We start from the raw sequence: 17,117 nt of genomic DNA, 5'->3' as shown, positions 1-17,117 counted from the left end.
GTTCCTCGGTCACCTGGATACCCTAAATACATAACCGGTAGCTCTCTTCCCCTGTGGCACATCCAAGTTTCTATTCATCTCTCAAGGCCCAGTTCACACAGCCTACCTTGACCTTCCCAGTGTGTGCTCAGAATGGAGAGAGAGTGTTCATGTATGACTGAAAAATGGTGCTCTACACTAGAATTTGACACAACATTGTAAAATAACTGTTACTCAATAAAAAACTTTAAAATATATATATATATATATATTTTCTCCCCCCCCCCCAAAAAAAGAATGGAGACAGAGGACCTCTAGCCATTTATCCAACCCACTTTGTCTTTTGCTCAGCATACAACCAATCTTTTCTATCCCTGTGACATTTTGTACTTCTTAAATTCATGAGGTCCCTTTACAGTCATTCCCTACCCTTTCTTTTGCAACTTCTGAAGAGCATCACAGGGTGAATCTCAGCCGGGGACCCTGCAGACCCTCTGGCCGCCTCCTGCACGCCCAGGAGAAGGCGGGCCGCGGGTGGCGCTCTGACCGTTAACGCTGGGGCGGGAGTCGTCTTCTGGGAGTTTAGAAGTAGGCGTGAGTCTGAGGACTAAGATGGCCTTTCTTGTTTCCTCGGCCACACAATTCAAGGAGATGAGTCATCCGGTCCAGGCCATCATAACTCATCATCCTGTCTTGAGTTGTAGAAACTGACTGTAATCGCTGTGTCCCCCTTTACAGTATCGGAGGCTAACCCAGAGCCGCCCTCCAGTTTAGTAGACTCTGAACTCAGAGTTATACCTAGCTTAAACCTCTGACTTGAAGTGGTTCTGTTCATCTTTTCCACAAATTGTTGGCTTTTAGCTGATCTGTCATTACAGAGTATCTGTCAGAGAAGAATGTTTTAAACTGGAAATTCAGGTAGGAAGCATAGGCACGCCCGCGAGGGAAAATATAATCAGAGAAGGATGAGCCTAGGAAACCCACCGTGGCTCCTTATCAAGGTTCTTCTTACTCTCTGACTTCCTCACGGGTAGACTGATCTAGCTGCGGGGTTTGCCGAGGACAGCCCTGGTGGCTGCTTATCTTCCTGGTATAATTAACGGGATCCCCTTCCAACTGAGATTGCCCCAGTTTGGACGCCAAAGTGCACGGTCACCATAATTACAGGAGAAAAGGCTGCCCTAGCAAGAATTAGTAGTAGGACTGATACTTTGTCTTAGGCTGTTTCACTCTGGTTGTCAGTTACAAATATTGGCAGCTTCAAGTACTTTTAACTGGCTGATGTTATTAGCCCACCCCTGCATTATAAATGCAGCCTCTCTTATACTCAGGTTCAAGCTTTCTCGATTTCTTACCCACTGGGTGCCTTTGCCCCAGTAGGCGTGACAGTATTCAGTCCTGGAGCTTGGCCTTCTGTCTCTACACTAAAGCCATGGGTTGTTAAGAGATGCCCCTGGAACAGCTGCACTGTGATGCAGTCATAGGATGAAGTGTTTGCCTATTAAACTTAGAAGTACTTGAGTGATTTGGAAGAAATGCATGAAATTATTCCTTAATCTCAGCATTATAAAACAAGCAAGAAGGTAACTGTAAGGTGTCCCTGAGCTGTAGGATAATGGGCAACCTTTTCTTACCTTGACCTCAGTGTCCTCCAAGTCTCTCAAATGATCACCTTCCTCTTTTGGGGGAAAAGAAGCAAGAAAGATTTTTCTGAGTTTCTCCTGGAGCTTGGCAGTTGAGTGCTAATTAGACTATAACATATCAAAATGCAGTTGTACCCCCAACGGTAAGGTAGGGCTCTTGGGTAAGTGATTTCGACTTTAACCTGCAAATAAACTTCCACAGTGAAGAAGACGTGTGCAGAGTCTGACTTTGTGTGCAACAATGGCCAGTGTGTTCCCAACCGATGGCAGTGTGATGGGGATCCTGACTGTGAAGACGGCTCTGATGAGAGCCCGGAACAGTGCCGTGAGTGACGCTTGCTTTGGACTTGAACTTTCCCAGGCAGTCCTCTGCCTCACAGCTCTAAGTATTGTTTAGTCTAAACCTTGGTTAGTTTCCCTTGGCCTCCCTTAAAGTTAGGCCAATCGACTCCAAGGTCAGTCAAGTCATTAACAATTGATCTTTAATAACATCAAGAATGTTCTCCCTAGTCTAACAAGACTGACATTCTCTTGGGTAGCTTCACCATTGAACATTTAAGACTGAAGCCAGAAGATGTGATTAAGAACTCCTTGACTAGGTGCAAAGATTACAAATGTTTGATAATCATGACTCTGAGCAGATAGTACTTTGGTCCTGGAAGCTAAGTCAAGATGTGAGGGTCCCCCGTGGGCCAAGTAAAAACTTTTAGATGCACAGCTTCTCATGTTACGAAAACATCTATTACTGAAGGGGTAAGGGGACTAGAAATAGGATGACAGTGATTTTTAACAAACATGTAACCTAACCTTATCAAGGTAGGGAGCTTACAGCTTATTCTTAAATAAGAGAAACTTCGTAGGTATGCGAATGTATGTGTGTCTTTAGGCTGATACTCAGGAAAAAAGTCTTTGAGACCATGGAGGAAGATGATATGGGACAGATAAACTGGAATCATTTAAATGTCACGGTGAAGAAAGTCTCAGTGTTCATTTTAAGGGAGTAGAGGCCTGTTAAAGCACTAAAAGTGGAAGTCTGACAGGAACAAAGGTGAGGTCTGGAGTACGATGACCCAGGAGAATCAAGTGGAAAGGAAGATGAGTGTGTTAAGTTCTGTTTTCTTGGCAAGTCAGGGGAGTAATAAGAGCATTGGTCCAGGCAGGTGAGCTACCCAGGTGAAGACGGGTTCCATAAAGATTTAGCCCCAGGTTTTAGCAGTGGGATGATGCAGTCAGTCAAGAATTAGGGGATACCCTTCTTTGCAAGATGCCGATCTAAAGGAGGTGGTGAAGGAGGCCGCTGAAGCAACAGAGGCCAAGGAAGACCTCCCAGGCGTTAGACCACCTGGCCTTGAATGAAGTTAGGGTTAGGTGACAACATCTGGGGGCGTCGCTTGCTACCCAACACATAATGGTCAGGGAGCAGGCCAGCCAGTGAACCTCACCACGCCAAGACAGACAACAGCCGGGACTGAGCACGCCACGGAACCTTGCAGGAGTACCACGCGCTCAGGGCTCTCGGGTGCTGCCAGGTAGCGCAGGTTGGCTGGCGGCGTGGCTTCCACGCGGTGGAGCTGGCGAAGGGTCTGGCCCAGCTTCTGCCGGCGAGTCGAGTTTCACCAGTGTGTCCGGCCGCCGAGTTACAGATGTGACAGACATTAGCACCTCCAGGCAGCACGGGAGCAGCAGCTTTGCCCTGATGAGTTCGGAGGCTCTTTTGAGACTGTATATCGTCAACAGATATGAGAACTTGCCGTATAAATGAGATCAGCTGCGGCGCCCGCTCCACTCAGTGCATCCCCGTGTCCTGGCGATGCGATGGTGAAAGTGATTGTGACAGTGGAGAAGACGAGGAAAACTGTGGTAAGAAGATCAGTGTTGAGTGGCCTGTCCTGAAAGAGCCTTTTGCGCAAAGCAGGGTGGGCAGGGGAAGCCGGTCTGAGCATGCAGGTGCAGTTCAGGTGACTTGCTTTTCAGTGACTTCACTATCTGCTCAACTACTGGTCCTTCCTCGCGGCCCTCCAGCTCTGAGGGGAGTCCGCAGGGTAGCTGCCCACTTCTTGCTTTGGCATTTCCTCTAGGCAAGTAAAAATAAGAAGGTAAGTCATTCCAGGCACCTCCATGGAGCAGTAGCTCAGCAAAGCAGCAGGTGTGTGCACTTTTGTCTCTGTTGGGACAGTCAAGTCATAGCCCCTCCTAATTTGGGCTCAATCAAACTAGAAGGAGACTGAGGCCAGCAGGTGCATCCCTAGGTCTCAGTGGGATCTGTTTAGCGGAATAAGAAGTTACTTCAGCCTCACCCAAGCACGTCTCAGCCCCCAAACTCAATTCTGTCATAACCTTTCCCAAAGTTTCCCAAAGTTCACCTTGGACGAATTAACATCTCGCTGGCAGATACCCAAAGAAAACTCTACCCCACTGGTGGTACCTCTGTCTCCTATCACAGTTCCTGCCTGTAGATGCTAACTGTTTCCTAGCCTTTCATGTCTCTGCTCTTGGAAAGTGTGTAATAAAACGCTGCATGTTAAAGGTGAGGCCCTGGGAAAATCTCTGAGTTGTACAAACATCGCTTTGAATGTTCTTTCAAGCTACCGCCCTTTTTATAGGGCCTCTAAAACGGCAGCTCCCGAGGCTGACGAGGGCGGGTCTCCTGAAGCAGTAAGTGTACAGTGAGCTGAGGGCTTTTGCAGCTGAAACACCGGTCTTGCATGTAGAAGTCACCTCCTGAGGTCATTACCACTGCACCTAGTCCAATGAGTCTTGGCATTTAATCCTAGAACTGAGCCTTGTGTATTGGTGAGCTCTGGAGCTGCCAAGTGGTTCCCTCTTAAATCTAGACTTTGCTTCCCAAGAGAGTCGTGGTCTCCACCCCAGTTACCACCAAATTGTGACCTTAATAAATCTGGCTGGAATTTTGAGTCAAAGTACAACCCGGCCTGTCTGACTGGCTTATCATCATTAGCACACCTGGCTGCTAGCTTGCGATTCTAGCCCTTGTGGTGACTTTCTAAAACTTGAAAGTCTTTAAGACCTGTTATTCCTGCTCCTTAAGGACCAAAAGAGAAGGAACCGTGCATGGTGGGGTAACATAATGGCTTCTTTTCCGTAATGGGGTCATGAAGCTTATTATGAATGAACATTTCCTTGTACAACTGAGGCATGATAGTTTCAGCTCATGACGGGGCCTGGCCTGATGAGCAGGATAGCCACTGAGAGATAACTCACGTCTGCCTTCCCCACTGAAATCTCTTGTGACAGTTTGTGTTATTAATCACTGTGCCTCTAAGAGTCCATTGTGCTTCTTATCTCAAATGAATTTCTAGTCTTCCACTGTTTTCTTGGTCCTTTATTTCTGTTCTTACTCAAATGTCCTTGCTTCTTTTCCATGGTAAGACTGTTTCCTAGTATTCTGGGAACGAACTATATCATTTGACTTTAGCTGTTCAGTTAAGCCAGAAGCTGAGATTCATGCTCAAAAATCTGCATGTTAGATTTGGGGACAAGAGGCTTGAAGGGACCAGTCCTGATGCATTTTCATTGGGACATCTTCTCTCTCAACAGGCAACATAACATGTAGCCCCGATGAGTTCACGTGCTCCAGTGGCCGCTGCATCTCCAGGAATTTCGTGTGCAACGGCCAGGATGACTGTAGCGATGGCAGCGATGAGCTGGACTGCGCTCCCCCGACCTGCGGGCCCCACGAGTTCCAGTGCAGCACCTCCTCCTGCATCCCCATCAGCTGGGTGTGCGACGATGACGCGGACTGCTCGGACCAGTCGGATGAGTCGCTCGAGCAGTGTGGCCGCCAGCCAGTGATCCACACCAGGTGCCCAGCCAGCGAGATCCAGTGCGGCTCTGGCGAGTGCATCCACAAGAAGTGGCGATGCGACGGGGATCCTGACTGTAAGGACGGCAGCGACGAGGTCAACTGCCGTAAGTAGCCCTCTTCTCGGTGTGACGTGTTCGGTTCCTGTCCATGCATCTCTTTCATCTGCCTTCATTCCATGCCATGCCCTCCTTCTGTAGCTTCTCGAACCTGCCGACCCGACCAGTTTGAGTGCGAGGATGGGAGCTGCATCCATGGCAGCAGGCAGTGTAACGGCATCCGAGACTGCGTCGACGGTTCTGATGAAGTCAACTGCAAAAATGGTGAGGGTCTCTTCTGCTGGGGGATTCGTCAAGGACTGCTCTGATCAGACCCATCATTGGAGCCTCTCTTCTGGCTTTCTCTTTGCAGTCAATCAGTGCTTGGGCCCCGGAAAATTCAAGTGCAGAAGCGGGGAATGCATAGATATGAGTAAAGTGTGTAACCAAGAGCAGGACTGCAGGGACTGGAGTGACGAGCCCCTGAAAGAATGTCGTAAGTGAAGGGCCTGCTTGCGTACAGAGTTGGGAAGGTTCATTAGATCCAGCAGAGCTGATGTGGTTTGGACCCTGAGCAAGACCTGGGTAAACTACTTTAATGAACTAGGTTCAGTTGTTGGGCTTAAGAGTGAAATTTTATGACTTAAAAAAAAGCCCACGCAGTGACAAACTAGTTCATAATTTCACCTCCTTAGATAACCGATCCAAAAAAAAAAAAAGGTAACCAATCAGCCTTAGAGAAACTTGGCCAAATACTGTTTAACTAACTGGTAACCTGTCAAGGAGATTGGATTCACTGTCCCCCCATACAGGCTGAGATGCATAACTGTGAGACAGATTATCAGATCTTAGAAAAATGGATTTGACCAGACTATCTAAATGAGTTATAGCCTGGATTTTAAGTGTAAATAGGACGAATATCAATTTGGAAGAAGTGTTGAATCGCTCTACTACGTTTTTATTTCAGATGTAAATGAATGCTTGGTTAATAATGGCGGATGTTCCCATATCTGCAAAGACCTAGTTATAGGCTATGAATGTGACTGTGCAGCTGGGTTTGAACTGATAGATAGGAAAACGTGTGGAGGTGAGTCAAAGAACAGAACCCGAGCCCCCTGGGGTGATGGGAAAAGTCAGTAGATCTCTGTAGGTTACCTGGGACCAGCAAGACTAATTCTAATTTCCCTCCTAGATATTGATGAATGCCAAAATCCGGGAATCTGCAGTCAAATTTGTATCAACTTAAAAGGCGGTTACAAGTGTGAATGTAGTCGTGGCTATCAAATGGATCTTGCCACTGGCGTGTGCAAGGCAGTAGGTAAATGGACTTGGACTAGTGTTGCTCTGGTACCTTTATGAGTAAGTGCTTATGAAAGGTACAGCCAGTGATTGCGATAGTCAAACGACATGAAATTAAAATACTACTTGAGAGCAATGCTACTAAACTCACGGCGCAATATCATAGGTCAAATAGCAGATAATTTCCCCAGACACCTGCCTTGTCAATTCCTTTTGCGTATATGGTGCCATGAATACCCGCTTACACTCTGCTTCCAAAACTTGAATGCAGTTCAGATAAGTAACTTACTCACCAGCTGTCCTCTTGCTGAATGTGACCTCAGGACTGCTTTCTTAAACAGTAGGAAGTGCTTGCAGGTCCCAGGGGCATGGGCCTTCAGCAAGAGTACCCCTGAGGTGTTCAGCAGTGCCTTCACTGTTTAAATGCTCCTCTGTTGGGAGGAGGTGACTTGGAAAGGACCTTGTCTGGTTATAGCAAAACTAAATTAACTGGACTCCTTCTTGCAGGCAAAGAGCCCAGTCTGATCTTCACCAATAGAAGAGACATCAGGAAGATTGGCCTGGAGAGAAAAGAATATATCCAACTAGTTGAACAGCTAAGAAACACTGTGGCTCTCGATGCTGATATTGCTGCTCAGAAACTATTCTGGGCTGATTTGAGCCAAAAGGCCATCTTCAGGTAACTTTCAGTTCCTTTCTTGGTGTCTTTTGGCATAAATCATTGTCACTGGCCTTTGGGGCAGTTTGGAGGGATTTCTCTTGTCTCTAGCTCTAGTCCAGCATCTAATTAGTTGGGAATATTAAATCTAAACACTGATTCTTTAATTATTAAATTACTATCAGTTCCTCATTAGAAACTAACAATCACCTATAAAATAACAGATGGCCACAACTGTAAGATTATAAAAGATACCATCTTCATTTCTCCTATTTTCTCCCCTTTCTCTACAGTTAGTTGAGAGCTGTTCATAGTTGCTTCAAGTAGAAATGGTAGTGGTAGCTTTTTCTTAATGGGAACCACAGAAACGCAGATGACGGTTAGTAAAACCAGTAGCTTCACCTAGAAGCGTGGTGTTCTTCCAGGTAGAATACACCCCAACAGCGAGATACCCGACGGTATCAGTAGTTTAGAATCAGTGAGCAGCATGGTTCCATTCTCTGAGTGGTAAGCTGAGCTACGGTGTTACTTGAACTCTTTCTGAACAAAGCTGTTGACCATTTTGTGAGCAGAAAGTCCATTCTGCAGGCTCTGATGGTGTCAAACTCTTAAATTTCTTGTGACCTATTCTGTTTCAGTGCCTCAATTGATGACAAGGTTGGTAGACATGTTAAAATGATCGACAATGTCTATAATCCTGCAGCCATTGCAGTTGATTGGGTGTACAAGACCATCTACTGGACTGATGCGGCTTCTAAGACTATTTCAGTAGCTACCCTAGACGGAACCAAGAGGAAGTTCCTGTTTAGCTCGGACTTGCGAGAGCCTGCCTCCATAGCCGTGGACCCACTGTCGGGGTTTGTATTCTGTTTTTCATCACGTAGCCTTTTGGATGCCATCTGCACAGGTCAGGAGCTCTCCTCATGCCACAAGTAGTACTGAAATCCCAACACTCATCAGCCCCCCACAACAAAGAATTGTCCAGTACAGGGTGTGAGCAGTACTACGGTTGAACAACCCTGGAATGGCCTTCCCTGAGCAGGTGACTGCTGGTGAACATTATGAGACAACATTTCTGATTTGATGTACACCAAAAGCCGTATCTAAACCCTTCTGCCCACCCAGCGTCTATGCAACCTCTATGCAAGTGATTTTTAAAGTTTTTGTCTGTACAATTTACCGGGTCAGCTCTGTAGGATCCAACCTAAGTAGACGCGAGTTGTGGGGCTTCTGGTACCCACACTACCGCAGGGCTCTCATCTAAAATGTGCAAGTCGTCTGAAAGTCCAATCGAAATAAACAGACCTCTAGAAACATTTCACAGAGGATGTCCCCTCAGTTACCCCTAAATAATACAGAAAGGCAGCTGTTAGGAATTTGACTAAGACCGCAGTAATCACACTTGGCCCCCAGTGAAGCCTCACTAGGACACGGTCAGCCCGCCCCCACTGTAAAACTTAACAGATACTCATCTTTTATTCTTTTGAAAGAATTGGCCATTTCAAAAGGAACTATATAAGCAGTGACTTGAGGCTGAAATTTAAATATCAGATTTATACAGATCTAGTTCATATTGAGCATGTAGATTCTTTGTGTTAACTTTTGTTTACCCAGCACGTAATTTAGACCCTTAAGCGGTACCATTTATACTCTGGAGTTTTCTGCACACTCTTGGAACGTGTCTGTTTCAAGCTACAACTTTATTCCTTCTAACCCACTAAGGCTGCTTTCTAATTTAATTCTTCCCAGCTTTGTTTACTGGTCAGACTGGGGTGAGCCAGCTAAAATAGAAAAAGCAGGAATGAATGGATTTGATAGACGGGCCCTGGTGACAGCGGACATCCAATGGCCCAATGGAATCACACTTGGTATGTACGTTCTCCCTTCCTGGACCACGACTCAACTGTCTTCACAGAATCTTCACTCCTCTCCATAGTTAATTCTGGACCATAGCTGACAACTCTCCTGGTTCCTTCTGTAGCAGGGATTTGGGATGAGAGTAACAGAACAGTACAAGTGGAATGGTGGACTTAAAGAATTACGTGTTTCATAATTACTAGCTTTTCTACCCATTTGGGGCTAATGTGTGATAGGAATTAGGTGAATCTTGGGTCCCAGGAACTCTCATCCTAAATACTCCTGGCATAGATGCCTTAGCATTTCCTGAATTACAGGCTCATAACAGTTTTCTTCTGGCTTATAAGGGGTGGGGGCAGGAAAATCCTAGCCTCTTTTAACACTTTCATGAGGTGAGTAACACTTCTTAAGTCAGTTACTTTGACAATCTTAGATACCCCTTTAGCCATCCCCCAAATGAATGCAGGTAGATTCTGCATGCTGCTCCATGAGATTTAGGGGACTCTATTACGAACCCCTGCTGGAGAAGGAACCTGGAAAGTGGACCACTGGATTCCTTAGATACCTTAAACAGAAGCGGAGCAGTACTGACTTCTTACACGATGACCATGCTTTTTCTCCTAGACCTTATAAAGGGCCGCCTCTATTGGCTGGATTCCAAATTGCACATGTTGTCCAGTGTGGACCTGAACGGCCAAGATCGCCGGATAGTCCTCAAGTCTCTGGAGTTCCTAGCTCATCCTCTGGCGCTAACGATATTTGAGGTAAGACGTGTGTCACACATCTGAGTTACTCTAGCACCTTGGGGAGAAAGAACAGGCACGGGGGAAGGAGGAGCATGACTTGAGAAATTGCTTTCTCTTAAAAGCTGGGACAGATGAGGCCCTGATTCCTCATAGCATTTTGAGAAACCTAAACTTGCTGCTCTTGGAGTTTTTACATCTGATGTCCCAGAGCAGCCTTAAATAAACTTGGTCCATTCAATTGCCAGTAAATAATAATGACCCTTAGATGCTGACTTGTGTTCGTGCTAATTTGGGGGTTCTGTTTCAGGATCGTGTCTACTGGATAGACGGGGAAAACGAAGCAGTCTATGGTGCCAATAAATTCACTGGATTAGAGCTTGCCACTCTGGTGAACAACCTGAATGATGCCCAGGACATCATTGTCTATCATGAACTTGTCCAGCCCTCAGGTATTAGGGAGAAGCAGAGCCCATCGTGTCTGCTTAAGGGCGGCAGCCCGACACGGTGCCAGCTGGATGTCAGTTGCTCTCGAGCAACTCAGCTTGCCCTAAAACGGAACCTCCCCCACCATACGCGCCCTCAAACACTTCAGACCTGGTGTTCACAGTGTTTTATTTCCGACTTCCAAGGGAAAGACTTCAGCTCTTACCTTCCCTCCTAGCCCTCAGTGCTCCATCTTTCATTTTTGTCCTTCCCACGTGCCCTAGGCCTTCCCTCCTCCTGGGAAGACTGTTGCGCAGGCTCTACCTCCCGCCCCCCACCTCCACCCCACGACAAATGCAGAACCGTGTAGACCCTCGCACGCGTCTGACCGTGCTGCCTCCTGCCCGCAGTCCTTGACTAGTTGTATTTAAGTGAAGGCTGTGAGCCTCCCTAGAGCAGGGTTCCTGCCACTTTGTGGGAACAAAGCGAGACAAAGCGGAAGAACACGCTCCTCCCCTCCTCTGAGCCTTTGCTGTGAGCTTCGTACCGACCACGAGTGCCAGTCCCGGTCGCTCATCTGTTTAAGGCGTGACTCTAATTCTACGTCCAAGAATTCCCTTTGGGCCTGTGGTGTCTTTAGAGCAGGCTGCCTGTACCCTTATTTATTCCTCCTCGGTACTGGTTCAACCCTACGGTTTGACATAGGAGACGAGTTTAAACTCCTTGGAGACAAGGACTCTTGTCTTCAGCGCCTAGAACAAAACTTTACGTATGGAGCAGGCCCTGGAATACCCATTTTAAAGGACTTTTATTTCTGAATAGGTAAAAATTGGTGTGAAGAAGACATGGAGAATGGGGGATGTGAATACCTCTGCCTGCCAGCCCCGCAGATCAGTGACCACTCTCCAAAGTACACCTGTTCCTGTCCCAGTGGGCACAGTCTAGAGGACAACGGCCGGGGGTGCCAAAGTAAGGCTTCTTACTTTTCAACCGCAAGCAGGACGTACAACAGGCAATAGCTGAAAACGCTAGCTGTACAACAGGACTTGAAGGATTCTGTTTTCACCAGCTCTTGGAATAGACTGGAGAGCATACCTGCTGCCGTTGCATGCCAGGTGTTTATGTCACTGCTTCAAAACTCTTACTTCATTTCAACATTAGATGAGTCTATCAGTGATTTGGACCTGTTTGCCCTGTAACAGCCCTGAGCCAGCCAACTGACAGATAATTAAAGTCTTAACATTCTCCTCCAAAGAGAGAGGCCTGAAATTATGCTTAAAGAAGGCCATGGTTACAAGAAACCTTCTGGCCCCAGTGGGTGACATTATCTTCAACTCCTACTTAAAATGAAACTTGCATTTGAGTCTTCTGTTCTGAGCTTTTGATTAAGAGGCAAATAAACGTGTGTACTGAGTCAGGATCTCACACTGTGAGATCTGTGTTGGTGTAATACCCAGTCCCCACAGGTCCCCGCTCAGTTTACCGAGAAAGCAGTTACAAGACAATCTGTCTTGTACGAGCGTGCCTGAGAGCATTTCCTGTAACTCCCAGGAGCCTGGGACTTTGCTTAGAGGGGTCATTGAGTGTGGCTGTATGTCTTTTGAACTGTCAAATTCCAAAAGCTTCCCATGCTGCCCGAAGACTCCTGTGTCTCTGGTTTTGCATGAAGACTGCCGTTTCCCTCAGTTGTGACACACCCGCCATGCAACTTGGTTTAGCAGTGGTTTGTCACTCACACTATCTCATGGCCTGCCTGGACTAAACAGCTAGCCACTCTGGCACCTTGGCCTTAACCAGGCTCTTGGTTTTATAATTCAGGCACTGCAGCTACTGTGGCTTACAATGAGAATAAAGATACCAACACAACAGAAATTTCACCAACTAGTGGACTAGTTCCTGGAGGTACTGGGTTCAGTACTGCAAATTGTTAATTCAACTAACAGCCGCATTCTTTGTATCTGTTCCTTAAATAATTAATGCAGCCTTTAACTACTAGTCATGCCCCTAGTTGGTAACCTACATTTAAACTCCAAAGACTTCGAACCTGCAAATCGTAGCCTGGCCTGACTTCTTAAGATGTCTGTGAGAGAACTGTGCGTTAATAGCCATGACAGCACGTGACTCTCCAATACTTCTAGACCGGCTGTCCTTGGTATACAGCTGTAGCAGACACTGCACGTCAGTGATGGACACAAGGCTCTCTACCAAATAGCTGAATTTCGTGGTCTGCATACAGATCCTTCTAAACTGATTCCTTTTACCCCCCTGTAGGGATCAACGTGACCACAGCAGTATCGGAAGTCAGTGTTCCCCCAAAAGGGACTTCTGCTGCCTGGGCCATCCTTCCCCTCTGTAAGTAGACTCCCCACCTATCTGGACCCAGTGAAAGTCTTCCAGTCCAGATGGGTATTTCTAGTTCATCTAGAGACACCCCTCCAAGGCCCCCCGTAGCGTCAGAGCACTCATGACACTGAAGTGCCTCTGCTCCCTCCCCAGCGTGGCACACTGAGCTCAGAGGTCCGCACCTTTCTCTTCAGTGGTTTCCTTAGCACGGTGACCGGAGACGGGCAGGGATGAGTGTTCAGCTACTGCATGAACTCTATGCAGACCTGTTCAGCAGGCTTATCCCCTTTCATCATAAGTCCCTTCAAGTCAAGAGCACCCTTCCCTTCCCCTTTGCAATATGTGTGATACTTCATACAGAGAAGGTGCACAAATGCTTAAACTATTCCTTGAGGAGTTATAGAACTCGTAGAGGGTGAATTTAAAACAGTTGAGAATTTTCAGACCCAGAAGAGGGCCCTCTAACATGAGGCACGTGCATTCTAAGGCACTGTGTGCTATAATGGCCTCCTTATCCTCAGCTACCAGATTCCAAACTTAGCTACACACCAGGAGGACCAGTTGAATAACTCTCCAGAAGCTTCCACAGTCTGAACTCAGTCAGCCTGGGGAGGCCCAGGACTCTAACTTGCCCAGATGGGCGTGTCGAGCTGAGCGTCAGTCTCTAGAATGACCCAGCCAAGGGTCTGCACTTGTTTTACACTTCTGGCCTGTTTATACTCTAACTTCTAGTTACCCCAGCTTCATAAAACAGGAAACTTTTATTAATGTCCATAATCATGGATTCTTGAACGTGATCTTTTTTGTATGTTGAGGCTAGATCTAGCTTAGCCACCTTCTAACTTTCTTTCAGTGCTCCTGGCAATGGCAGCAGTGGGTGGCTACTTGATGTGGCGGAATTGGCAGCACAAGAACATGAAAAGCATGAACTTCGACAATCCTGTGTACCTGAAGACCACGGAGGAGGACCTGTCAATAGACATCGGTAGACACGGCGCTTCTGTTGGACACACGTACCCGGCAGTAAGTCAGCTTTGTGTCTTTCTGCACCATGACTCGCAGCACCACGTTTTGGAAAGGAGACAACATCTCAAGCTATGGCTGCCTGGGCAAGGAAGGGCCATTCGAATCATAGAGCCACCGAATCTTCCATCTCCTGCCTGGAGATGAGACAGTCTAGCCCGTTTGAATTACGTCAGCTGACAGATACCAGCCCCCATCAGAATGACAGTTAAGTCAACTTAAGGACATCACTGTCCTATTTGAGAGACTTGGGTTATAGAAATTACATGTAAATATTAGCATGAACCAAAGATCTCCTTTTTGAACTTTTAAGTCAGTTGCCTACTAGATTCTTAAAGGTAAATGAGCATGTCATATATAAGAGGGCTTGACTTAACTTAAAGTCAGTGTATTGAGCAAGATTCATTTAGCCAGAATGACCTAGAAGAGCCACTAGAAATGATCACTTCGCCCAGAAGAGCCAACTTCCCTTTTGGCAGTGGAGTCCTTCCCTTTTGCTTCAGGTGAAACCCACACAGAGTATTTGGCCCTCACTTAGGGAACAGGCTGAACAAACAAGTGCTGGGCCCTCCCTCTCAAGGGCTAGTGCAACCAGAATGGTGGCCAGTTCACGGCACACACGCGTCTTTCCACAGTTTTCTCCAGGTCTTGAGATCATTAAGTGGAACAGGCAGAATCAATCACACTATTTTCTCTCTCTACCGGGTAAGATACAGTTGAATTCAAGTGAAAACACATTAGTGATGCAACTAAGTACTGTTCGGGATCTGGCATCCCTTCCTGCACCTCTGGTCTCTGCATGACCAGCTCAAAAGCAAGGTTCGCTTCAGAGACTGAAGTTGCTACCAGGGAGGGATCCCCTACTCACCCCCATCCTTTTTCTTTCCCACAGATATCAGTTGTAAGCACAGACGATGATCTAGCTTGACTTCTGAGACAAGTCACGACCTCTGAGGTCTAAACCAGTAAAAGCCCCACTTCGGAATGGTAACCGAGCCAGCAGCTGAAGTCTCTTCCTCCAGTTTGGAAGAACATCAAGATATCTTTGCGTGGATCAAGCTTGTATACTTAACCCTTTTTATATTACTTTTGTAAATATTCCTGTCCACATTCTACTTCAGCTTTGGACGTGGTTACCAAGAGTGTCTGTAACCCTTGAACTTCTAGACAGTATTGCCACCTCTGGCCAAATATGCACTTTCCCTAGAAAGCCATATTCCAGCAATGAACCTTGTGCTATAGTGTATACCACCTGTACATACACTGTATAGGCATCTGTAAATACCCCGGAGAACAATCACTATTCTTAAGCACTTTGAAAATATTTCTATGTAAATTATTGTAAACTTTTTTCAATGGTTGGGACAATGGCAATAGGATAAAACGGGTTACTAAGATGAAATTGCCAAAAAAAAAATTTGTAAACTAATTTTGTACGTATGAATGAAATCTTTGACCTCAGTGGAGGTTTGCAAAGACTAAGTGTTCAAACTACTGTACATTTTTTTTTCCAAGTGCTAAAAAAATTAAACCAAGCAGCTTAACCGTGGTTTGTGCCTATTCCTCTTAAGAGAAGCTTCTGTAAACAGCTTGAGTAGTATCAGGTGTTCTAAATATATGAGCTATAGCTCTTAATATTGTACCGTATGCCTGTAATTTGGCTTATTTCTCTTACAACTAAAAGAATGAGGTACCAGTTAATACTTGCCTCCCTAAATACTTCTTGTTTTGTAGCAGAAGCTAGCTTAGCCTGTATCTAGAATTCCTCTTGCTTTCAGGACAGTTCCTTTTCTTATTAATTTGTTTCCCCATCTAGGAACATATGCTAAGACTTCTATGAGTTCTACTTCTTTATATTTAAGTCTCTGTTTCCTATGTCCTTTCATTATATATTGTTCAAGGATAAGTGCCTTCCAAGGAATGGGTAAGGACTTCCTTCTTTTATAAGTCTAGACAGTCCACCGTGAAGAGAGCTAGGGAGGTAACGAGAAGTGTCATTCTTGAACAATCTAAAGCCGTGGTTTTCAGGGTGGTTAAGGTTAGCATCTGCATCACCTGCAAACTTGTTAAATGCGCCAGTTCTCAGGCCTCATTCCAGACCTGCTGAAGCAGAAACTCTGAGGGTGAGGTCCAGGAATGTGTGTTTTTACAAGCCCTTCAGGTGATTGATTCTGATAGGAACTAAAATTTGAAAACCACTGTTCTAAAGTGACTTCATGGAGAATCTGTAAGATAATCTAATTTTTCAGCCTGGCCAGCACAGGGTGGATCCCGTCTATGGACAATTTCTGAAACATTTAGTATGAAGAACAGATAAGGAACTTGAATAGAAGAAAAAAGTAGCACAAGGCTTGCCTAAGTTTTCCACCAGATCGGCCATTTCTTTCTCCAAAGCCTCAGGAAGCCAACAAGCAAGGGAAGAGACAAAGCTGGAAGGCCTGGGAAGATGCTCTAAGTCCAAGGTAATGTGACGGTCCACTGCAGCAGATGTGGCAGTTCCTTGGGGGATAAAGCGTCCAGTGCAAGAGCAAAAGGGTGACGGGAAGATGCTCTGAGCATGACTCCTTACATGAGTCACATTCCACCTGCATACAGAATATAAGTAGAACACTTGACATCTTGCTTGTAACCTAGGCAAAGAGATCACGAATCCTAGATGAAGAAGTGGCTTCTGTCATCCTGTTTAATAGATACCCTCTTGTGATTTTGGCCAAATAGATGAAAGTACAAGAATAGGCATGGATCTTTTGTGTGTGTGTGGGAGGCGTAGAGGTCGAGCACATAGAGGAAAAGGATGTAGTTGTGCAGTTAGGACTCTCGGCTGGCCCCCTGTGCCTCCTCTTCAAACAGCCCTGACCTTAGCGGGATGTGGCCTGCTGATGTGAGGCATCTGAAGTGCCTGTTTGATACGTAGGTTAGCATTCATCGTATGTAAGCACTAAAGGCTGTTGGGTTGACTGGGACTTTGACCATGCTGTGGTACAAGGCCCACTGATTGGTATAGTCATTTGGCGCAATACAGAATTCCCTCCTAGGAAGCTTAAAGATACCAGTGTTTTCCCCCGTTATAAGGATTATACAGTATTAACCAACTATATGGCCCAAAGTCATAATTTCTAAGAACAAAATCAAGCATAGTTCTCCATCATTTTCTCTTGGATTCCAGTCCCTGGTATGATCCTTCAGGTTCTATGTCCCAATTTCCAACCTTCAAAGAGTCAAGCATCTCATTCTTTGACCTTGCCTTCCAAAGTAGCCAAGGACAGAAACTCTAACTTAAGAGGT

The 17,117-nt window shown here is 46.1% G+C and overlaps 1 protein-coding gene across 3 annotated transcripts in view; it reads left to right on the top strand.

Annotated features, from left to right (window-relative positions):
• Positions 1-15,381, top strand: part of VLDLR (very low density lipoprotein receptor) — a 29,615-nt gene extending 14,234 nt beyond the window's left edge. For 2 of the 3 annotated variants that reach the window (XM_072959524.1, XM_006208131.3), the window contains 16 exons: positions 1,825-1,947; positions 3,360-3,482; positions 5,181-5,552; positions 5,646-5,768; positions 5,857-5,979; positions 6,451-6,570; positions 6,676-6,801; positions 7,290-7,461; positions 8,079-8,297; positions 9,190-9,308; positions 9,922-10,061; positions 10,351-10,492; positions 11,289-11,435; positions 12,738-12,818; positions 13,663-13,832; positions 14,725-15,381. In XM_072959524.1, coding sequence (XP_072815625.1) covers positions 1,825-1,947; positions 3,360-3,482; positions 5,181-5,552; positions 5,646-5,768; positions 5,857-5,979; positions 6,451-6,570; positions 6,676-6,801; positions 7,290-7,461; positions 8,079-8,297; positions 9,190-9,308; positions 9,922-10,061; positions 10,351-10,492; positions 11,289-11,435; positions 12,738-12,818; positions 13,663-13,832; positions 14,725-14,760 — 2,336 coding nt within the window. In that variant the 3' untranslated portion in view covers positions 14,761-15,381. The remainder of the gene's footprint in view (positions 1-1,824; positions 1,948-3,359; positions 3,483-5,180; positions 5,553-5,645; positions 5,769-5,856; positions 5,980-6,450; positions 6,571-6,675; positions 6,802-7,289; positions 7,462-8,078; positions 8,298-9,189; positions 9,309-9,921; positions 10,062-10,350; positions 10,493-11,288; positions 11,436-12,737; positions 12,819-13,662; positions 13,833-14,724) is intronic. The other variant, XM_015242557.3, reaches the window with a different exon arrangement.
• The last annotated feature ends 1,736 nt before the right edge of the window (positions 15,382-17,117 follow it).

This window comes from Vicugna pacos, chromosome 4 (assembly GCF_048564905.1).
Source record: "Vicugna pacos chromosome 4, VicPac4, whole genome shotgun sequence".
Classification (NCBI taxonomy): domain Eukaryota; kingdom Metazoa; phylum Chordata; class Mammalia; order Artiodactyla; family Camelidae; genus Vicugna; species Vicugna pacos.
This window is presented reverse-complemented; position numbering and strand designations above follow the sequence as displayed.